The sequence below is a fragment of the Gobio gobio genome (assembly GCF_949357685.1).
Source record: "Gobio gobio genome assembly, chromosome: 6".
NCBI classification, from domain to species: Eukaryota; Metazoa; Chordata; class Actinopteri; order Cypriniformes; family Gobionidae; genus Gobio; species Gobio gobio.
In genome coordinates, this window is record NC_137102.1 from 56,195,072 (window position 1) to 56,220,351 (window position 25,280).

The window sequence follows — 25,280 nt, forward strand, 5'->3', positions numbered from 1 at the left end:
TAAAGCTAACAATTCAGTCAGACTCATTTAAAAATAATTTTTTATCCTTCAGAAACGTTTTGTTAGGATTGCAACCCGATCAAATGCATAGAGTTCATCAGCTTCTGTATTTCAGAAACCTCAGATTCTTACTGTTTATGATATTAACATTTCTCAAATGTGTGTCTTTATTTATAAGATATATTCACGTGAAGGTAACATCCCAGAGCAATTCAAGATGTATTTTAAGGTAAATTCACAGGTTCACCGTCACTTAACTCGCCAATGCTCAGATTTTCATCTTCCTAAAATTCTCACTTGTAGAGGTCAATATTCTATACGATATAGGGGTATTAAATTATGGAATGGTTTATCTCATCTAGCAAAAAAAAATTATTATATTCAAAAGATGTATAAAGAAGCATTTTATTGCTGCTTTATAATTGTGTTTTTTTGTTTATTGATGTCTCATGCACTTTATATGGTTTGTTTTTTGAGTATATCATTATCATTTTCATTTATAATATACACATGCTGTAATTAACTTGTTGCAGTTATATAAATACATATATTTACAATTTAGTTTTTTGTCGTTGTTTAGGTGGAGGCTTTAAAATAAGCCCTTTGGGTTTTTTGCCTCTCGCTGCACAGTATATGGATTGTACTTTTGTTTTTTATTGTGTATATTTTTTATTTGTGCAAATAAACTAAAACCTAAAAACAAAGTCAGCGCTAGTCGGCTACAGCGCTAAAGTTAAATAGTCTTAAAAAATAAAGTTATGAAACTTCACTTTGCCGTCAGTCAAAACGATTTGGCAAGCAACAAATTATAGATCCGTGAGACCAAAGATTGCCTGTTAGATCTACAAGATGAATTATATCTCATGTTTAACCACTACAGATATATCAGAGCCGGCGGCAGAAGGACTAGCCGAGGAAATGCTGCTCTCGCCAGGGTTAGCGAGCACTGAGCGCCGCTGATCGACTGGATCTCACAACTCCGAAAACACAAGATTCAATTTTCCAATAGGCGCTCTCTTTATAAATAAACCACAGATTTGAGCTTAAACAAGTACATTCTCGCCTGAAAAAGTCTTAAAACTACATTTTGTTACACAATAACAGTAGTATTTTTCTCATCCGCTATTGACTTGCCATTAGTTTATCACCATGTAACCGCAGCGAGCAGGCTCCTGATTGGTTAACGCGGCGCGAATTGACGCCAAAGTTCAGATTTTTCAACTCGGGCGTCAGACATGAATTCGCTTCAAACGCGTGAATTCACTAAAAGCACCTGTCTCACAAGACGAGCAAATGAGCCGAAATCGTGTCCACCGCGCCACGCTAAACATGTCTCCCGCGCAACAGGACCTCCAGACGTGCGTCAACGCGCCTTTACATTGACTTAACATGGAAATCACTCGCTCCAGACGCCCTTTTCACATTTGGTGTGAACGCAGCATAATTCTTAACAAGAAACACAACTCTTGAGACATTTTTCAAAAATTCTTCATACAGATTTGAAACAACACTCAAAACAATTATTCTAGCGGTTTGCTCAGTTTATTTAAATAAAATAAGCTGAAACAATACAAATCTTTTTACTTAATTGCCATTTTACTCAATTGTATTACGTTAAATGAAATAAACTTTGTAAAATGTTAAGTTAACCTAAACCATTTGTGTTGGGACTGCATGAATCATTTCTGTTGCACTGACTGAAACTGGGCAGTGTATTTCAAGTTCCCAGCATGCTTTGCATAGGGATGAATCAGGAGAGTAAACGTTGAAATTAAGTGCTGTTTAATGTTTTTTTTTTAGTAAAGGAAAAGACCTCTTACAGTTTGATGTTATATTTGACATTTAAAAGTTGTGTTATGTTGTGTCGATTATTGAGGTTACTATTATCTTGAAGTGTAGACCTTGTGGTTAGGCTGTGCTATTAGCAGATAATGCCAGTAATAAGAAATGTTTTACTTGATCATTACTTGCATGCTACAAATGTTACACTTAGCATTTGAACAAGTGTTGTGTTGACTATTAGTTTTTATATAAATAAAGAAAATAAATTAGTTTGACAGTTCCCACAGTCTAAATATGGTCATCAGTTCTACCGCTCTTTACTTTATCTAGTTAGAATGACATGATTTTTTTGAAGTCTTGACAAAATAAATTTAAGTTCATACGTTATAACAAATCATTTCAAACCAATTCGATTTAGTTAGAAAAACGTAATTCAATTTCGTGGAAAAGTTCTCTTTAATTTAATTAAGTTCGTTCAACAGCTTTTTTTTTTTTTTTTGAGTGAACATGACTTAGTGAGTAAATGATGACAAGATTTCGGTGAACTATCCCAAATATTTCCAAGAATGCCATTACCTGTTGAGTCTCTTTGAACTGTAATTCAGTAAATTCCACTTCCAATTCAAATCCCAATTCAACTTCCTATGTGTTGTGGCCAATTCAATTTAAATTCACACTTATTATATGAAAGTGAGCCAATTATTTAATTCTGAATTTTGCCCATCTTTGGTGGATGGGAGTAGCCTGGTCCTACCAGACTCTCGTACGTTTCATTTGTACAGAGAGTCTGGCCACTCTCCATTGACAAGCGTTCACTTCCTTGAAGGCGGATACTCTGTTAAAGATTAAAACTATTGGATCTGCCCAGAGCCACTCTGGATCTGCCATAACTTATCGCTAACGTTTGGTCGTGACGTTATGTCATCTCAAAAACTAGCGCACAACATCAACGTTATCGTTCTCAGCCACTCCCTCTGTTCACTGATTGGACCGGTTAAAATTTCACCGGAGAAATCCCGAGAATATATCGCAATCCCAGACGGAGTACTGAAGGAAAATTAAAATTGAGCGGAAGTACATAGGAGGGCGGAGCCAGGCTAGGATGGGAGGCCAAAACGCAGAGAAAACAGAAATATAATATTTGTGTGGATGGGCCTGAGAAGTTGAAACACCGACTGATAAAAACATCATAATGCTGTAATGAATTTTGGTGCAGTATAATTATGAATCGTAGCGATTTTATTGAGTATCCTAGGCCCTGTTTATACCCGGTGTGAAGATGTGTTTTGGTCGATCGGATCACAAGTGGACAACACAGTTGAAAACGTGGTCTAAAACGTTTTGAGCCTGTGCACTTTCGACCACTTCCACTTTTGAGTTTCGCCTCCCTCCGCCATTTTACACAAGCGAGACTTGTTTGCAAGCGTGTTTGCGACAAATGACACCAGAGAAACGTCAGTAGGCTTTAACGGCTTTAACCGATAATGGTCTATTCTGCCACATCGTGACGCATCGTATAAGCAATTCATTTCAACACCGCTACTCTCCGCCTACTGACTTCATGCACAAATACTATGGGAAGCGCACTAGCCAGACAGGATTTAAACATTGTCAACTGGAGACTCAAGTTTGGTTTGAAGATGAAAAACGTACCAAGCACAATGTTTTCTCTCCATTCCTCCGTTTCTAACACACAAACACACAGCGTTCGGCTGGTTTTGCGGCTGTCAGAACAGAAACGAAAACTGCTGCTAACCGTATGTCTTTCCGCCATCTCCTGGCGTGTTCATATGTAAATTGCGCAAAACTTATTTTATCCATTAGATCGAAAGATCTGGGGGAAAAAAACCTACATTTAAGGCCTGTGCACACCGGGACAATTATCGCGCGCACTTAATGCCAGCGTTTCTTTTTCGGCACGTCTTTGTGTTCACACCCAATCGATTTTCACTGGCCATGTGCCGAGTGAACATGCCAATTCAGTGGCGCTGCGCCACTTTGCGCTTTATGCTAAGAGAGACAGTATTTACGCTCTGCCTAAACCATTCACACACTTTTTGCTAAATGGCAAGCAGCATTAGCAGCTCATCTTCTTCTTTGTCTACTTACTTCCTCTTCGTCATATCAATGTGTGCTCGGCAAGATTGTTTTGTGCTAGAACGCCACAAAGTTGTGTTTTACTGTAACTTCAGAAGCTCCAGGCACGTGAACAATAGCGTCGATCTCATTGGTCGGCCAGTTTTTAACGCGCCACATTTTAAATGACTCTTTTACACCTGGCGTTTTGTGGGTCAGTGTGCACACTCACATTGGGCGCCCTTTGTTTAGTCACGAGGCGTTAAACATCGGAGATAAACGCGCATGAAAATCGTCCCAGTGTGAACAGGCCTTTACACATCCACATTAGAGCTGCAACTAACGATTATTTTTTCTGTCGACTAATCTAACGATTATTTTTTCGATTAGTCGACTAATCTAACGATTATTTTTCCGGATTAATCTTATGATTCTTTTTTACTGATTATTGTACTTCAAAGAGGGTAGTGAATTTGTATATTATTTTAACATGAAATCAATGAATGATGACAATATTTATTGTATTTCAGGAAGGGTAGTGTACATAGTAGGCTATGCCATTTTATAAAGAAATATATGAACACAAGAAGCTTTTTAAACATAATATATAATGATACTATTCATCATAAAATGTGTACAGAGTAGGCCTAATTAGGAAAAGTTGTTTACTATAGTAGTTGAGTATGATTTACTTATTGATTTGTGTCAATAGTAAACGAAAATGCACTTGTATTTATCTGCAAAAGGTTCACATACAGGAGCTTTCAGCATAGTGTTAATGTATAACTAGTCGTCTATTTTGAAGATGCATGTGCATAAACAACGACTAAAGCTGCCAGAAGTTTTAGCCCAAACTTCAAAGACACATTTAAATGATTAAAGCTAGAGGCATATCTTAACTTTAATGTTACTTTAATCATGCAAACTACCTATATACAGCATGTTATTATGCATATGTGTTTGGGACAGAGCGGAACCAGGTCGCATTAACAGGAGATATATGCAGCCCATAATAAATAAAAGCACGAGACGTACTGGGGTCGGAGAAGAACCCCGGAAAATGTGACAGTCTGTTGCAATACACGCGCCACGGTTCAGCTGCGCGAGAGAACACTGGCAGCAGGGTTGCCAGGTTTACACAACAAAACCCACCCATTCGTTACTCAAAACTAGTCCAAAACTAGCCCAATCGCGTTTCGGGGAGGTTCTCTGGTAAACATCGCGTTCGGGGGGTTAAATATGTGTGTTTTTTTGCAGGGCTGCCGGCTAAAATTCTCATTCCCGGGGCTAAATATCACATAGGCCTAATTGGGATCGCTTCAACCCACGGACATGAGACACAGCCCGCAGCAACAGTGTAGAAGTAGCCCAATTCCGCGGAAAAAAACGGGACTTGGCAACACTGACTGGCAGTGTGAAAGCTCCCGCTCTCCACGCGCACAGCACCTGCTCTGCCACCGCGCGCAATGTGAAACCGGCGTTACAGAGCGAACAAAGCACAGTTTTATTCGGCTTCTGTTTAAAGTACTCCCACACTTTTGAATGTCGCAGTCTGGCTTTATATGATAAATGATCATTTTCACTATGCCCGGGAGCAGCAGCTGCCATTATTCTAGATCTTCTGTTCCATTCTAGAACGTAAATAATGTGCCGCCGACGCGTCGACGCATTTCACGCACGTCGACGTATTTTCGTAGTCGACGTCATCGACGACGTCGACGCGTCGTTGCAGCCCTAATCCACATACATAGACCCTCCCCTCGAAGAAATCAGGACAGAAGTGGTTGAAAGTGGACAAAAGAGACGGATTAAAACACCAGGTGTAAACAGGAATGTGTCTCCCTCGTCTACTTGAGATCCGATCGACCAAAACACATCTTAATACCAGGTGTAAACAGGCTCTGGTAGAGATTAGTGGAAAGTCATCTCAGTGACTGGCAGGAACATCCACAGAGATCCACTGCTCTCTAAGCAGAGAAAGCTGGTGTTTCTGTGATAAACTCAGTCTATCAGCTCTCCTAACATGGACAGGAGCGACAGGAAACAACCCGCCAGCTCTAGACTGGGCTGTCAGAGCGTCTTGTCACAGAGGCACAGTCATGACTGCACTGCCTTATTTGATCAAGACGGATGTCGCAGCACGTTCATATATCCATTATGCCCTGCGACGCAATCAAACAAAAGCCCTGCGCCGACACCTGATGCACACGCCAGCCCAGAGTTTCGTCACCTATTAGGTGGAAGTCCAAAGTGCAAATCCTCTTGTTTGCACTGGACATGGAAACCACCGTGAAGTCTTGCTAAGGAGGGAGTGGAGAAAGAGACGCTGACTGACTGGAGAACAGTCCAAGTGTGGCTCTGTAAAGGACTGCTTATTTACACAAAAACAAAAAAACAGATCAGATGTGTCCTGGGAGCACTACAATTGAAAGTGAAAGTGTGTGCAGGAGCCAAGGCCCTTACTGAAACATGATGTGGCCATCAAAACAGAAGTTTAATCTTCAGTAGGGCAGCCAGGAACAGAGCACTCCAAAACAACTGCTGCCAATGCTAACAGACTGTCAACAATACAAACCAGCAGGCCATTTTAGTGCATTTAAGCTTAATAAAATTGTCTGGTTTTGTTGTTCACAACGACACTGGCCCACCCACCATTAACATAAAAACCTCAGTGTAAAGACGCAGTCAAACCAGACCAGAGACCAGAAAAGGCAACTTGTGCAAAGCAACTGTGCGTTCCACTAAGTACGAAAGTGTAATTTTAAACGCTGACCCGTGAATTTGTCTTACGAGAAGACGTGACAGAGAATCTTAAAAGCTTGGCTACGTTCGTTTACAACTTCATTAAACGAGGCAATTTCAAGAAAGATTGCAAAGGTACTTCTACACAGAAGAAAAACACAATGTTAAAAAGGTACTGAAAAAGAAAAGAGACCATATCTAAGGGTGTGTTCTCACTTTTCCAGACAAAAAACCCCCCTAAAGACGTAGGGATATGTTCACAACCTGATTGGTCGGCTGTTATTACATATATTTCGAGACTGAATTGTGACTGAATCGTTCTTAACAGTTCGCATCTCGAGTCAGTGCTGAGCCACAAGTTAAGCTACTCATTTTTTTTCTTTAAAAATATATTTATTGGCATTTGTTTGAATATTAGAAAAAAAAATGTATATAATAATAATAATTTAAAAAAATTATAATATAAAAATATTATAAATACTTTACAGGACATTTAGAACAAAACTAAAACATAAAATGAAATAAGTAAAACATTCATTTTGATACATCAATGTTCACAGCCTTTCATTGTGTAATTTAACTTTGCTACTAGGGATGCACGATATTGGATTTTTGCCGATATTCGATATGCCGATATTTTTCAACTCATTTTGGCCGATGCCGATATTGATACAGATATATGTTTATTTTTTCCCTTTGTTTGGAAACAACACCATTTTGAGCAAAAACATTTTTTTTTTCATTCTGGTTTCAGATTTCTGATGTCTCCTTGCTAAAAGGATACTTGTTAAAGATAAATAAATGTTAATAAAGTTATTTTTATAATAAGAGTATATTTTCTCTAAAAATAATAATAATAATAAAGTCAGTGATTTTTCATCTCAGACAGATTCAGTTGTAATCTAAATATTTTATTTTTGGATGTAATGTTTGTGCCTATGTGGGGGTGGCATGGCATCAGTTAATGCTGTCTTTAGCTTCAAATAAAAAAATATACAATTATTTTAGTGCTCCTTGGATTATTTTTCATCATCCATTTCATAAAACTTTATTACAGATTAATAAACTGTATATACAAGTATTTAATTTGAAACAGTGTCATGTTTGTGATTTGACATCATTACTGCTTTATTTATTCAGAAAAAAAGTAACTTCAATTTATTTGTGTAGTCTACTTTTCATTTTGTTACTGTAACAACAGCGCCCCCTCTACATATATATATAAGATTTTAGGGGGCGGGCACTAGGACCTGGAGGAGCTTCTGCTGCTGTGGAGGCTGCTGCTGTGCGCTAGAGAGTGGGGAGACGCGATTGTTTTTGGCTAGTTTTGTTGTGGAACCCGGCAACCCTATGGGTCACGTCCTTCTGTACATTCACAAATTCAAGGCAGTATTTAAAAACGGTCAATATAAATAACCAGACATGCAATGAATGTGCTTGTTTTTGCTTGAAGAATGAGCACACGGCTGACATGATCTTATCGCTATAGCAGTCCTTGCACATGTGAGTTATTGCAGGCTCGTTTAACACGTTATCATATCGGCAAGGCATATCGGCATAATTTTTTCATATCAGCCAATGCCGATTTTGATATTTTATGCATTTATCGGCCGATTCCGATGTCGTGCCGATAATATCGTGCATCCCTATTTGCTACTTTAACAGAGTAATTCGTTTTTTTTGCTGGAATATAGGAACTGCATTACATACTTGGCATGTCCAATACAAAGGAGATGGATATTAGGGATGGCTCGATACCACAATTTTGTCTACGGTACGGACCACAATCTAATACCGAAGTACCGATATTAAATCGATATCATACAGGGTCTGAATTTTGATGCGGGTATTGTGCATAATTTTACTCACTCTCGCAAGTTTTGGGTTTATGAAGCGGGAAATTACCGGAAATGTTTATTATTAAATTAATCAACAAAGATTATCACATAAATCAGTCATTTGGAAACTTTCTTGTAAGTAATTTCAGCATTACTGCACGTCTCCATTCTCTCAAAATGAGCAAATTGCTTCTGGCTTCAAAAGACATCGCACCTGGGGCCTATACCATGAAGCCGGTTTAGCTGGCTAGCCAGATATGTTTAAGCTTAGTTTGTGCTAATCCTGGGTTTTGGGTACCATTAAAATGGTTTGGCTTTTAGCAGTGTTCATCTCCATAGTAACTTACGCTCCACGGCTAACCTGCTCCAGGGCAGGTTATGTTCTGGATAAGAGATCAAACTGAAATTGGACCAATCAGCTGTGAGCAAAGTGACACACCTCTGATGCAATAAAGTCACTCCCCCTGTTTCTACTCCAAATTACAGGTCACTACATAGCAAATGGCTATTAAAGACTAAAGCGTCTGGCTTTTAATAATGCTTATCATTTTAGTTAATCAATCATTAATAGGCACTTAGTTGAAATTAATATAAATAGCCTATACAAAGTTCAGACAAATAAGCTTTAAAATCAATAAATAAAGCTATACAAATTACCACATGCAAGCTTAAATGTTCAATTCTCTATATATCAACTAAACTAACTTCATAACTTTTACTTGCATTGACGTAGTGAATATTTTATTTAAGTTGTACTCTTTTATAGTATTTTTCAATCATGCAATATTCTGCAGAAGAGAGAAATGAATCTCGCTGCTTCTCTCGTGAGAAGTGAATCTCAGTTTTACTGATCCACACCGTGTGATTGGCTGTTCACTACTGATGTCACAGCTAAACTCCTAAACTCAGGATCAAAGCCTGACTTGACAGAGAAAGCTGATGATCAGCATCATGGGACCAACAAAGCCTGAATAGATTGGTTTGGTTTTGTCAACTCTAAACTAATCCTGTAACCCTGAGTTTGTTAAACTACCATCATGGTACAGGCCCCAGCACTATAAAAGCATCTGCGCGCTCAGATTCAACACTTTCGCTTCCGTTGCGGGACAGCTGACGGAAATCACTGCCCACGTCTTTTTAAAACCTCGCCAATTTGAACATGCAAGCGATTTTATAGCATTTCGTAATACATATGGGATGAGAGCTCTGAGAGAGAGTTTTCTTTGCGCTCATGCCAACAACAAACACACACACACACACACACACACAAGCCTAAAGAGCTTGCGCATTCCAAATTAAGTTGTTTTTCCTCAGTCAAATACACACAAAATTATGTCAAAAATATCAATCTTTAGTGAGTAGCTACATAAACACAGTTGGTTATGTCTTTCGCGGATGTAAATAGTGCAATAGTATGCGTGCAAATATGATGAGGTCTAAACGTCACTGGTTGAAACGAACGCTGGAGATTTTTTTATATTTAAACGATACAATCTTATGTATTTGCGTTAATCAGTGTTAAAAGAAAAATGTCTAAATTAGATCTTTAGAATTCTCACCTGTCGATCTCTTAATGTCTTACAAGTCAGGAATTAAGTGACTGATGCTTGGCAAGGTTTGATTGTTCTTCAGCAGTTTTATAAGCAAAGTAATTCTAAATTTCACGTCTACTCCTGTCTTTATTAATGAGTTTTGTGCGTGTTGAGTGAGATTCAACTGCTGTATTCATCTTGTTCTGTTGCCACATTTGCCGGTTTCACGTCAGTTTGGGTAGCGCGCTGCCACCTAGCGGTAAACTTCGTAACAGCAGCATATACCGAAATTAGCAAAATCATGGTATCGTACCGTTTGAAATAAAATATATGCCGGTATTTTTCCAGTACCGGTATACCGCGCATCCCTAATGGATATAGTTCAATTATCCCATGTTGTCTGGTCTACTCGGTTACAGTAGTGCAAAAAAGGAGTCCAAATATTGTAAAAGGCTTTTATGGCGCTTTTCCATTACCAGTACCAGCTCGCCTCGGCTCGCTTTTCGCTCTGTTTTACATTGAAAATAGTACCTCCACAATAGTATCTGGTCGTCATAGCGCCGCCGCAGGAAACTGCCGTGACGTAATCTTCTATGCGACACACACCCGCGACAATGGAGCTCCCATCAAGCTCTCGCTGGATCCTCTCTTCGGCAACCAAACAAAGGAAAGTCTGTACCTCCTCGTTTGACCACGGCCATTACATAATTACATAATAGTAATGGCCAAACTATATAAAAATGGCGGGGTTATTCAGGATACTCCATCTGGCGCGTGCAATGATGACGCAGTGAATAGTGAAGATTCTCTCTGACCAATCAGGATTCTGCCGTGTTTTACTACGTCACATTTTACTATTGCCTCAGCTCGCTCAGAACCTCGCCGGAGGTGATACGAAAAAAAGTATCTAGTAGTAACTTTTACACAGTGGAAAACCAAACAAAGGCAAGTCAAGTCGAGGCGAGCTGATACTGTGTAGTGGAAAAGCGCCATTAGTTTCCCTTTAACTACACAAGTCAGTTTTTCCAAGGCAAGGTTGCTGGTCATTTCTTTACACCATTGGTTACACCATTGCACAATTTTTTACCAATCAAAAGAACAATCTCCTTCCAAAATCCTTGAATCTCATTACACTCCCATATACAATGATAAAGGGTACCGATTTCTTGTTTGCATTTTAAACAATTGTCAGGAATATTTTCATTTGATTTTGGGTGCATTGATTTGTTCATGGCGCAGGTGCACTTAGGGCGTGTCTAAATCCACTTTTGCTAGTTTAACGACGGAAAAAATGGTTGGCGCACTAGGCGCATGGTCCAAAAGGGTTGTACCTAGTCTCTTAATGAGTCATGGGTGTGTTTTGGGCGTAACGTGCAATAAACCAATCAGAGTCTCATCTCCCTTTCCCTTTAAAAGCCAGTTGCGCTTGCACCATGGCGGATTCACTATTTGGCGGAATTTGCAAGCGGAAAGACTGAACGCTTCTCCAGAGGAATCCTTTTATTTTATAAATAAAATAAATGTATAAATAAAATAAAGCCCTTTGCTTTATAACTTACAGCTTTAACTAAAAATATACACAAGCTTAACAGAAATTATTCTGATAAGAGTGTTTTCCAACAATGATGTAACGAAACAGTGACAATTTAGGTTTGAGTCTGTTAAGGCTATTAAGGAAATGTAATTTAGCCAAAGAACTTTTATTTGAAATAAATGATCATTTAAAAGTAATCTACTGCAGTGTGATACGTTACCATATCATCACGCTTAACACTGAGAATTTGAATACCGTAAAACTTCAAATAATAGCCCGGGCTTCTATTTACCCACATCACCGAACTGCACCGGCTTGTATTTGAAACAGGCGTCTATAAGAGACAGGCCTTTAATTTAGTGTTGAGATGTTCAAGCATGACGGTAGGAGGTTACCACATTATATTACGTTTTATTTATAATTAATTCGAATGTGTTTAACAAATCATTTAATGTAAGAAATTAGGGTTGTGCCGATGGACGATATCATCGTGATGCCACGCCCCCGTTGCGAGTCTGTTGTAAGTGCGACGCACACTAATCCTCTTCTATAGTTATAGTTAAACTAAAAACTTAGCAGGGATTGCTCTGTAAATTAATTTGAGAATGTAACTAATGCATATATGCTATTTTAAATACTGTAGTCTATGCCAGATATATGTATAGCCAACATTTTGAAATCATTTGAGGCTGAAACATCCATAAGCATGCGTTTAGTTTAGCACTTCCGTCAGTGAAACAACGCAGCCTATTCAATATTTAAACGATTTTCAGTAAATAATGGTTACCTAAAGAATATAAGAAAATTAAATATTAGTTAGAAAAATATTTGATTCATACCTACTATTTCCCCGCAAAGACGTAGCCTACTCTGCGCTTTGAGAGGAATGGGACAAAAGCTGGAAAGACACCTTTCAAATATATCTTTGTGTTTTCTCCTGATGTTGCAAGGCAACACTTGTTGTAAAAGGTCTGAAGAGCGGATTTTATCTTTCACAAGGTCAAGACATTTAGACAATGTTAAATAAAGATTTAAGTAAAAGGGTATTCGTCCCACAGTTTTTTATTGTACTTTACCGCAGTAAAGGATGTGAATAGTTATAATAGACTTAATTATAAGCAAACGAAAGGAAGAAACGTTTTTAACGTTAATCCCCCTGCGAAAATGGCGACGTCCCCCCCGCTTCCATCAGAAGCTACTGTCAGGCCACATACCTAAGGATAACATCCCGAAGCTAATGAAATATATCTCCTCCTTCTCCCTCGCACACACAAACACACGCGCACGTCTGCGCGCAAGCATTAAAGGAATTTTTCAGCCGCTCCGTATCCAGCTTTACCCACGCTTGAAATTTGACAACTGTCAGCTTAAATGTCAAATTATACTTTTCTCCATGGTGGTATTGAGAGAATTAAGAAAAATTGAAGACTGAAAGTTCGTTAACCTCTTTGTTATGTTGCCATAGTGATGAGTCGTTCATGAACGGTTCCGTCTGTCACGTGAAATATAATCAAAACATAGAACAGACGATCTGACGGGTTTGAGAAGATCAAATACCGCCCGATACTAAAAAACAGACCCGGCGTCTCTTTGAGACCGGCCTTTATTTACCCAAACCTGTCGTCGCACCAGGCGTTTAAAAGAGATAGGCGTCTATTTGGGACTCGGCTATTATTTGAAGTTTTACGGTAATTGTAGTGTATTTGAAATTATATTTGAATAATCATAGGTTCGGACAGTTTGACGGGTGGATGATTTATATTTAACAGCGGATTCAGGGGACGTTAGAGCTGATCCACACATCTCTAGCGAGTCCCTTCTAAAGTTCAGGTAAAAGTCAGTGCACAGACTTTTTCTTTGTTCATTTTGCACACTGAATATAGGTTGGAGCTCTTAATTTAGAAATCTCAAAGTGCACCAGATTAATGAATTTATCTTTAAAATGTAAAAAAACAATCTTATTTTCATGGAACGAGGCCCACCCTCCACAGTCTCACAAAATACTGTGGGAAACACTGTATATGATAGTGTCCTCAAAATAAAAATATAATTTTCTTAATATTAAAACACCTTGTAAAATTAGTTTTCTTCAGCTGTGATCAGAATTTTACCCTCTCCACCTTGTTTTGAGCCAGGAAAAACCCTGATAAATGATACTAAAATAAAACTGCTTGCTTAAAGCCTAGAGTTGAGGCTCATGTTTACAACTGCTGCAGTGGTCATTCAACTCATCCTTATAAAATCTTCAAGGCTGAAGCCAGAATAGTGCTAGTACGTCAACAGGGATGATTATACAACAGCTCACCTGAAACTATTGACTGGCAAGAAAAATATGCAGCACAGTGCGAGAAAAATCATCCCAGCATCAGTTCCACAATTCTGTCCATTCCAACAGAGGATACTTCATTTTGGGGGACAAATTCTAGCTTTAATCTGTTTTGACCAAGTACAGAGAGCGACAAGGCCCAGTGCGCCTGGCCCTTCCATAGCCTGATAAGGGCTTCATGGCAGACCAGGGGCAGCACAAACCGCACGGACGAGGGAAAGGGTGGAGCAGCCAGCTCAGTGAAGCGAGCAGCAAAATGAATGGCACTGGCAGGAAGTCATGGCCCTGTCAAACTAAACTGGCGAGAAGCTGGATAAAATTAACTCCTTACCATTTAAAACACCCGAGTAGGGGCCAAACAGGTAAAGAAGCGGACTGGGATGAGTTCAAATATAATGACTACGACCATTATGACTTCTGAATGGGATTTGAATTGGGCCAAACATCACGGGATCTGAGCGCATGACAGAGGTGCACTTATGGCGTGTACGAATCCACTTTTGCTAGTTTAAAGGCCTTTGCACACTGAGTCCGAAATTTTCGCACGCGTTTTTTCGTATTCGTGATCCGAAAAATTCGTCACGCACAGAGACCTTGCACACTGAGTCCGATGCGTATTAATGAATGCGTTACGAAAAAAAAAAAACGCAAAACAACACAAAATGCCGTCTTCCACCTCCTTATCAAGGAGCTGCGGGAATATCCAGACCGATTCAAAGTTTACTTTAGAATGTCAGTGGCTCCGTTTGATGCTTTGCTAGCGATACTGGAGCCACATATTAAAAAGAAGACCACAAATCTCCGTGAATCAACTGATCCTGCACACACACACACACACACACACACACACACACACACACACACACACACACACACACACACACACACACACACACACACACACACACACACACACACACGGTTTAAAGGGACTTGGTGTGCTATAATTATGGCTGTGATATAATAATATTAGTAGTATTTTTGATACAATAATATTTGTATATATAATTGTAGGTATCTGAGGAGCAATGGCGATTCATTCACCACCATTGCCAGCAGTTTTAGGTTGGGCATCAGCACTGTAGATGGGAAAACGGATGCGAAAAACGCAGAAAATCGAACCTGTTCCAATTTTTTTTTTGACAGACGAAAGTTTCGGAGGCAGTGTGCAAGCGTGATTGACATAACGTGAGGTCGAATTTATTTTTTGACGTGCGAAAATTTCACATGCGAATTTCGGACTCAGTGTGCAAAGGCCTTAACAACGGAGAAAAGGTCTGCGCACCAGACGCATGGTCCAAAAGGGTTGTCTCTAGTCTCTTAATGAGTCATGGGTGTGTTTTGGGCGTGACGTGCAATAAACCAATCAGAGTCTCCCATTCCCTTTTAAAGCCAGTTGCGCTTGCACCATGGCGGATTCACTATTTACATGGTGGGATTTGCAAGCAGAAAGATTTAATATTTAAAAATGTTGCGCTGCTGCGCGTCCCTGTGTGTGTAATAAGCAGAGTGTACGCACGTTGTGCACCTGTCTATAGGCTCATATTACGAACACGCCCTTTAAATAACACAAAAAATACTGCGCTATTGACTTTAGACCCGGTTTTCGTTGGTCAATGGCGAAGACGTTTTCAGTTCCTCAAAATTGCAACTCGCCAACAATGCGCCTGAACACACCTGGTTTTCAGACCAGCACGCCCGTGGGTGAACAGATGGATGCGAGTGCATTTGCTATTTAAACAATGTAGCGCTGGAAATTATAACTACGCCGGGCTGAAAACACTTGTCGTGCCTGGCGACGCATTGCGCCGGGTTTATGATAGGGCCGCATTTGTTTAAACAGGAAGGCAATATCTACAACAAATGAACAGTCCATCAAACCCATTGGAACATGCATGTCAATTTATGTAAAAGTTGTATGGGTGAAAGCATTTCTGTGGTTCATAAAACATACTGTTCCCATTAAGAGTATAATTATATCATCAGGGAGAACATCTTAATTGGGAGCATGCATGAGATTACAACTTGGGGAAGATCTCATACTTGGATCCCATAAGATGACAGCAAGGTACAGCATATTTTGTGAATGCTTCTTGATTACGTGATTCGGAAATCTCTGGGAATTTCTTAAAAGAGCAATCATGCTTAGACTTTGTGTTCCACTACTCGCATGCAAAGGAGGGAGAGGGAATGCACATGTTTTCTTCTTAAAAGACAACATGAATTTCTTCTCAAAGACTTTTGAGCAGATCAGAAAATCCAAACAAAACAGACTAACCTCTTAATGCAACAAATACAAACTTAAAAGACGCATGGATTGCAGATGCATGAACTAGCATTTTAACACTATTATTATTTAAAGGGTTAGTTCACAATTACAGAATTTTCACTTTTGGGTGAACCCTTCAAGAACAGTAACCCTAGACTAGAGCATGACATCATATCCTGTTTCTTTATGCATATTCATATTCTTTGTTCTATTCTATTTTACAAAATATACAGTTCCATCTGCAGGAACAGGACTGAGCTCCTGTACTCAAGGTTGTTTAAAACACAACACTATATTTGTTTCAGAAGTCATGCAGAAAATATGAGGTTTCCAATTAAAATTCTCTGTGCATTGGAAATGAATTCATATCTCACATTATGAATGAAACAACAGCTTTCAGTTCAAAATGTGACAGCTTCACAATAACTCTCTGAGCTCTCAAAGAACAAAAATCTGCACAACAATACATGGCAAAGCACAGACAACAGATATTCAGCAGAAAATCCATAAATACATTTATTTTAAAATAATAATGCATTACTTTCTAATAATTCTGTAGTGCAACAACATTAAAATAATGATTTTTAAAGTCACCTCAGAAGAAAAACAATCAATAAAAATGTTAAATCCTGATCAATTGAACTTGCTTTTTCATTTTGTGGCACATAAAAACGGGACACCATCCCAAGGCCTGTCACGATAACTACTTTTTGTTTGGCGATATATCGGCCCAGAAATAATTGTGATAAACGATATTATTGTCATTTTAAGACTATTTTATGCCACTATATAATCCTTATATAACAGCATAATAATGCAAGTAGACCTACACACTTTCAAATGACAATCTTTTAATTCTTCAGATCATGGAAATTAAGGGTAAAAATATATTATCCTAAAAACTTTCGCCTCCGTCACGGAAAACATACAAGATGACAGCACAATCGAGTAAAATGTTGGTGACGTTCATTATCATGTAAACATAATGGGCGATATATTGCATCACAAAAAATTATTGGGGTCATGTCCATATTAGAGCTGCAACTAACGATTATTTTTTCTGTCGACTAATCTAACAATTATTATTTATTTTTCCCCCCCCCCGATTAGTCGACTTATCAAACGATTATTTTCCCGGATTAATCTTATGATTCTTTTTTACTGATTATTGTATTTCAAAGAGGGTAGTGAATTTGTATATTATTTTAACATGAAATCAATGAATGATGACAATATTAATTGTGTTTCAGGAAGGGTAGTGTATGCCATTTTATAATGAAATATATGAACACAAGAAGCTTTTTAAACATAATATTTAATGATACTATTCATCATAAAATGTATACAGAGTAGGCCTAATTAGGAAAAGTTGTTTACTATAGTAGTTGAGTATTTACTTATTGATTTGTGTCAATAGTAAACGAAAAACTGCACTTGAATTTATCTGCAAAAGGTTCACATACAGGAGCTTTCAGCATAGTTTTAATTTATAACTAGTCGTCTATTTTGAAGATATACATGTGCATAAACTAAAGCTGCCAGAAGCTTCAAACTTCAAAGACATTTAAATGATTAAAGCTAGAGGCATATCTTAACTTTAATGTTACTTTAATCGTGTAAACTACCAATATACAGCATGTTATTATGCATATGTGTTTGGGACAGAGCGGAACCAGGTCGCATTAACAGCAGATATATGCAGCCCATAATAAATAAAAGCACGAGACGTACTGAGGTCGGAGAAGAACACCGGAAAATGTGACCGTCTGTTGCAATACACGCGCCACGGTGGCGGTTCAGCGAGAGAACACTGGAAGGGTTGCCAGGTTTTCACAACAAAACCCACCCATTCGTTACTCAAAACAAGCCCAATCGCGTTTCGGGGAGGTTCTCCGGTAAACATCGCGTTCGGGGGGTTAAATATGTGTGTTTTTTTGCAGGGCTGCCTGCTAAAATTCTCATTCCCGGGGCTAAATATCACATAGTTGGGATCGCTTCAACCCGCGGACATGAGAGACAGCCCGCGGCAACAGTGTAGAAGTAGCCCAATTCCGCGGAAAAAACGCGGTCTTGGCAACACTGACTGGCAGTGTGAAAGCTCCCGCTCCACACACACACAGCTTCTGCTCTGCCACCGCGTGCAAAGCACAGTTTTATTTGGCTTCTGTTTAAAGTACTCCCACACTTTTGAATGTCGCGGTCTGGCTTTATATGATAAATGATCATTTTCACTATGCCCGGGAGCAGAAGCTGCCATTATTCTAGATCTTCTGTTCTATTCTAGAACGTAAATAATGTGCCGCCGATGCGTCGACGCATTTCACGCACGTCGTTGCAGCCCTAGACCATATTGTGCGATATATTGATATATTGATTATTGCGACAGGCCTAACCATCCCTGCATGTTTCAGCTTGAAAATGCAATGAAAATCGGACAAATTCATGCATTTCACAGAATTCGACAGTGAATCTACTGTTAAGCCACACACAGAGATAACCCAGGCATTTGCGTTACATATTCGTTACATTTGTGACTATGAGATATGAATATAAGGTTGCCAAATCAGCCCTGGCCTAAAAAGCAAGAGGAAGATTATTTTCTGGAATTAAATGACAAAGGTTTCATCAGAAGATGTTAGTTCAAACAGTAGATCACAGCATTAGCAACATCACGGTCATGGGTTCGATTCCCAGGAAAAGAATTAAGAAAAACATTTAACATTAAAAATATTGGAGTCTGCCAGATTGTTTACGTTTTTGAAAGATGTCTCTTATGCTCACCAAGGCAGCATTTATTAGTTCAAAAATACAGTAAAACTGTGAAATTGTTTTACAATTTAAAACAACTGTATATATATTTCAAAATGCAATTTATTCCTGTGATGCGAAGCTGAATTTTCAGCATCATTACTCTTCAGTGTGATGCACAACTGATGTCAATATTGATAATAATAAGAAATGTTTCAGGTGCAGCCAATCAGATTTCTTAGGGATCATGTGACACTGAAGACTAGAGTAATGATCCTGAAAATTCAGTATTGCATCACTGAAATAAATTACAATTTTAAATACAATCAAATCGAAAACAGTTATTTTAAATTGTAATAATATTTATTTAGTAATATTACTGTTTTTACTGATCAAATGAATACAGTCTTGGTGAGAATAAGAGACTTATTTCAAAAACAATGCAAGTTGCTTTGGATAAGTGTCTGACAATTTTTGTCTTAACAAAACTTTCAAAAGCAGCTTGATTTCATTATACTCTGCCAGATATTAAATAATTAGGACTGGGCAGCAAAGCCAAAAAAATTATCTCAGACTATTATCTTCATGTATTTGGTTTGAAATGGCATTGAAGATTTATTTTTTCAGAAAAACATATTTTTTGATCAAAGAGCATTTGTAGCCAATTCACCCTTCGCCTCAAGTTTGACTGACAGGCAATCTGACCAATCACATCGCCCAATCTGCCGTTTTGTCCGACAAAGCAGTCAGAAGTTAGCAGATTAATGTGTGTACTGACGTCTTTCCGCAGTTGATACAACATTTCTTTTAGTGTTTATTTATGTTTATTTCATGCTTATCAATGAACTAGAAGGAAAAGATAATCGGTTCACGAGCAGCTTTAACTGAGTGATCTCGGCACATTAAAGAGCCACAAAACGGTATTTATTGTTTAAATTTCTTTAAAAAAATTACAATTTCAAAGTTGAGACTTTGTTTCATATCAAAAGTAACAGTGTCCTCTTGTATTTTCTCTACATGAGAACATGTGTTGGTGTGAGAGCGCCATGACCTGTCGGACGTAGCAACAGTAACTAAAGGGGGCGGGTCTTTGCGAACGGTCAATTGAGTGTACAATATTAATGCAAGTAAAAATGATAATAAAAAATTATTGTGCCACGGCATGCTTTGCATATTAAGTTTCACTAAATGAACACAAAAAGGGAAAAATAGTCAATTTCATATATATATATATATATATATATGTGTGACCCTGGACCACAAAACCAGTCACAAGTCGCATGGCTATATTTGTGGCAATAGCCAATAATACATTGTATGGGTCAAAATTATCGATTTTTCTTTTATGCCAAAAATCATTAGGATATTAAGTAAAGATCATGTTCCATGAAGATATTTTGTAAACATCCTACAGGAAATATATTAAAACATGTATTATTAGTAGTAATATGCGTTGCTAAGGACTTCATTTGGGCCACTTTAAAGGCGATTTTCTCAATATTAACTTTGTTTTGCACCCTCAGATTCCAGATTTTCAAAAAGTTGTATCTCTGCCAAATATTGTCCTATCCTAACAAACCATACATCATGAAAGCTTATTTATTCAGCTTTCAGATTATGTATAAATCTCGATTTCAAAAAATGTACCCTTATGACTGGTTTTGTGGTTCAGGGTCACATATGCACCATAATAATAACAAATTGGTATTAGGCAGCAATATTTACCAGCAATTCTTTTTCTTCTCCAAAACATGAATAATGCCTTAAGACTTAATACTCTCATAGATGCAAAAGTATCACAAATAATTGTGAATATCTGAAATCGCGCCCAGTCCTACTAATAACCACAATTTGTCGAAGCTTACCCAGACTAAGCTGTTTCTACAGAGTGAGAGGCTGGTTAACACAAAGCAGCTATGGTATCATAGCATAGCATTGGAAGCAAATATGTGTTCGCAAAGCCTATTAAGGTCTTGGCTAATCCAGACTAGCCAAGACTTATCCAGAGTTAGGCTGACAGTTTTAACTTATTTAGGATGGGCCATTAATAGGATGACTGAGCACCAACAAGCTGCTTTTTTCTATACTTCCTTTGGTGGCACGGGGATAGCGGGAATGAGACATGGAGAGAACTTTTACTTATTAATTGTCTCATAGCGGTAAAGGTCGAACGCTTGTATTTTCAGAGAGGTCACAGCGCCACATAGAACGGTTCCTGTTCTCGCTTAACTAGAGTTCACTGGACTAGATGAGCGAGTGGTGACGACTTCAAATCAAGGGTACTACAATCTTGCATACTGGTTCACCAATGTATCAAACAGACGCAAACTTCAAGTCAAATGACCCTTCTCTAAGCTCCGCCCCCTTGGATACTGTTCCTATAACAAGCATCACAGAAGACAGAACATCCCAGAAATCTCTTGGAAGTTTCAGTATTTTCAGTAAAACACACCCATGAATGACGGTAACACTTAAAAAGGCAGAATTGTGTGAACAAATGCTTATCAGTCTTTCGAAAACAATTACAACAGATATCTTTCCACTGTAAACCCTAACGCTCGAATAATTAACTGGTTTGAGTAGAGCCAACTCAAATTAAACAAACTTTGATGAGTATTTAGATTTTTCTTTTGAGTTCTCAAAACTGACACATTTTAAGTAATCCGGATTGTTTCATCGTTTTGAGTTTTATGAACTTGTTTCTTTTAATTTTAGACAAACTTCAATTTAACTGAAACTGGGCTTGGATTTCCATTTCCCTCAAAAGGGACAGTAAATGCCAAAATGAATGGTTATATGTTTTTTTTTGTGTGCAAAATTAACGTTAAGTGGGAGATTTAGTGCTAGTTTTTTAATGTTTTGTTATGCTAGGTTAGAAGAGTTTCTGTTGTTGTTGTTGACTTGTTGTTTTATGTTGGCATGAGCTTAGTTTGAGAAGTTAAATGTATTATATCACTTTCCTCATTCAGCAAGGTGGATATGCTAACCAATTAGCAAGGTGGCATCTATTAAATTAGCCAGTTAAAGCTAGTCAAGTTTTCCAAAAATGTGAGATTACATGATATTTTTGAGTTAAATGTATGAATTAGCTTACTCAAATATTTCAAGTTCAGCGCAATTAAAATGTACAATAACAAAATAATAATCTGCAAGTTCTGCTTACTTAAACTTTAAATTTCTTTTAAAGTTTTGCCAACTTATTCAGGTTTACAGTGTAGTTTAACTAAACATAATGGTTCTTAAATGTTTCTACAGGTGCTGTGTCAGGTATCAAACGTGTTTATCACAAAAAGTTGATAATATGGCAGATGATAAACGTGACCCTGGACCACGAAACCAGTCATAAGTCGCACAGGTAAATTTGTGGCAATAGTCAACAATACATTGTATGGGTATCTTTTATGCCAAAAAAATCATTAGGATATTAAGTAAAGATATTTTGTAAATGTCATACTGTAAATAAATCCAAAATAATGATATATAATTATGCTAAGGACTTCATTTGACAACTTTAAAGGCGATTTTCTCAATATTTTTGTTTTTTTGCACCCTCAGATTCCAGATTTTCAAATAGTTGTATATCTGCCTAATATTGTCCGACTCCTAACAAACCATACATCAATGGAAAGCTTATTTATTCAGATATACATTTCATGTACCCTTATGACTGGTTTCGTGGTCCAGGGTCACAAATAGTCTGAAAAACTTGCTTAAGTTAACAAAGAGTAAATTGATCAAGTTCATTCCCATGGAAATCTCAAGTTCATTCCAATGTTCTGTAAAAGTGAAAAGTTAAGCGAAGGGTCAACTGGACCTGTCACCAAAACTCATACTTCTGTCCATCTCTCCCTATCTGTCTTTATCATCAGCTCCCCGTGTCATGGTATTTTATGATCCACTTTAATAAGAGCAGCTCATTTAGTGGTTTCAAGCGGAAAAACAGTCCTGACTAATAGGAAATGAATGACGGTTGTCCGTGTCAGATATCACTGCTTACCAATTCACTGAGTCATAGACAGAACTTCACAGCTTGATAAAGCATCCAATTCTCCTTCCTTGGGAGTAACCAGAGTCCAGAGCACTCACGCCCTCATAAGGCAATAACCTTCCACCATTTTGAGATAATTCAACCCAAGAAATAAAGTTAAAAGTGCAAAAGCGACCCAGATTTGACATGGTGATGCTCCCAAGGTGCGTAAACTGATTGATGGCACTCAAGGCTGATTCCGACAAACTTAATTCCCTCATTAATTTAGAGATTATCAAGGGATAAGATCCTTTGCAGCTACAGAAAAGTGTATACAAACACACAGAGAGACAAAAGTGCATAAAAAGTGCTTAAAAGCACATATTTGTACCTTTTTTTATACCACAAAAAGGTTCATAGTAGTACTCCATGATACTAATATGAACCTTTTAGGAGTAAAAAAAAGATACAAAGATGTCATTTTAAAGGTACTACCCAAGTGACAAGCCCTAAAGGTACAATTTTGACTCCCTTTTCTGTGTGTACTTCAATCACGCACATCTGACAAACTACTAAACCTCAGCCTAATTTCCCTAAAATTTGAATAGTGTAATCTGACACGAGTACTAACCACAAAGTCTCATATAATTTGCACCTACTGTGCATCCTTCAAAGTAAGCCTGCCATACTGTAAACTCATTATTGCTTGCACATATTGCCCAATGCAACATCACACAACACACCACTTTGGTTGACTCATAACACAAAAATGACAGCTAGGAAAAATGAACTAGGATCCTATGACATACACACAACAGAGAGCATGCTGAGATTTGTGTGCTGTTGCATGCCAGGCCCTGTCCAGCATTCGGCCCACATATGCTAAAGCGCTAACGCCTTAGCACTATTCGCTAACGTTGCAAACTTGAATAATAAAAACAAAAACATTAACCTCGAAAGGGTAGAAACCCGCCACCGCGATAAAACTGAGGTGGCGTGTTTGGCACCACAAGTCACAGCTGAAAACCACAGCGAAACCTGTCGACTGACACTGTGTCTATGTGTGTGTGTGTGTATGTGTGTGAGTGAGTTTAACGGCGGTCCTCGTACCGAGCAGGAGCAGCTTCAACTCCCGTCTCGCGTCGCGTTTGTCTCGACGCAGTTGCTTATCGATTTCGGCGTTGATTCGTTTCGACTCCTTGGCCTCTTCGCTCAGGCAGCAGGCCATCATCGACTCTAAAGTCATCCCCACTGCTTTACTGTACACAGCCCGGCCTCGTCGGGGCTTCAGAAACGAGGAAAAAACACAAAAATATCACCTCGCGCGGGTGACCGTTGGAAAAAGGGCGCGTAAAAATAAAAAAATCCCCCCCTATTCTGCTCCTCTGAGGAAAAATATTAAGAATAAGAAGGGAAAAATTAGAGGGAGGTGAGGAGATGATCTGAAGGGGGTTTGAGAGTGGGGGAGGGGGCCGGGGGGCCTCGCGCGCTGCGTTCAGTCCTCTCGCGGCGAGCGCGAGCCTCTACCCCGCGTGCGGACCGCGGCAAAATCACGGAGCGAGGTAAGAGAGGAAGAAAACACCGGGAGGATGAGGAAGGGAGGGTAGCGTCGACGAGGAGGAGGTCCGGGAGCCTTCTCTCGCAAATGATTGAAAAATCCAGGACAAACTATCCTCGCGTACGTGCGACACTCCCACAACGGCTCCGCGGCGGCTCACCACCAACACGGGTCCCGGTGAAAACGGGACAGATCGCACAGTCGCGACATCCACTTTTCCTATTGCCCCCCTCTCCAGCCTTATCCACCCCTTCAAATGGAAGGGGAAAAAATCCTCCTCTGGAAAGGAGGAATTGCTGTCCGATCGGGTGAATGAAGCGTCACTGCTTCACAACGACCAATTGAATAATGTCTAAAAACATTCCGTTTTGTGTCGTTTTTATATCATGGAAGCTCTCGGTCACAACACTTGTAGAAAATGTAAAATCCTGGAAGGGAGGAAAAGCCCGTTGCCTTTAAAAAATGGATTATGCCACTTTTTTTTGCAGATGACAGCAGCGTCTCCTCCTACACCAGCGGAGCTGCGTGCGCGCACACTAGAGTGATTCCACACGGCCGCGGATGATTGACAGGGAGAGCAGGCGCGAGCGGGAGAGGAGAGGCGGGAACTGTGCGTGCGAGCTCGCGCTCTGGAGGCGGATAACAGGAACTGTCAAGTTTGGTCGACGACACAAAGTCAGTCAGGCATTCAGAAAGTGCTCACTGTGGGTGTGTCGCTTATTCTGAGGAAATAGGGTGCATCTCAATCAGCTCCCAAAGTCGTGAATTAGTAGCCTATATTGTGTCATGAATGTGGCCGAATCCCTAAATAGTGCCCTGAGGGAGCTGATTGAGACGCACTCATAGTGCGCACTAGTCTTTTAGTGAGCGCTATTACTTTCACAGAAGTCTCGCATTATAGAACACAC

The 25,280-nt window shown here is 39.0% G+C and overlaps 1 protein-coding gene across 1 annotated transcript in view; it reads right to left on the reverse strand.

The window, feature by feature from the left end:
• The window catches only part of gna11b (guanine nucleotide binding protein (G protein), alpha 11b (Gq class)), an 82,242-nt gene extending 57,307 nt beyond the window's left edge, over window positions 1-24,935 (reverse strand). The window contains exon 1 of the mRNA XM_079820314.1: window positions 23,925-24,935. Coding sequence (XP_079676440.1) covers window positions 23,925-24,060 — 136 coding nt within the window. The 5' untranslated portion in view covers window positions 24,061-24,935. The remainder of the gene's footprint in view (window positions 1-23,924) is intronic.
• Between the last annotated feature and the right edge of the window lie 345 nt (window positions 24,936-25,280).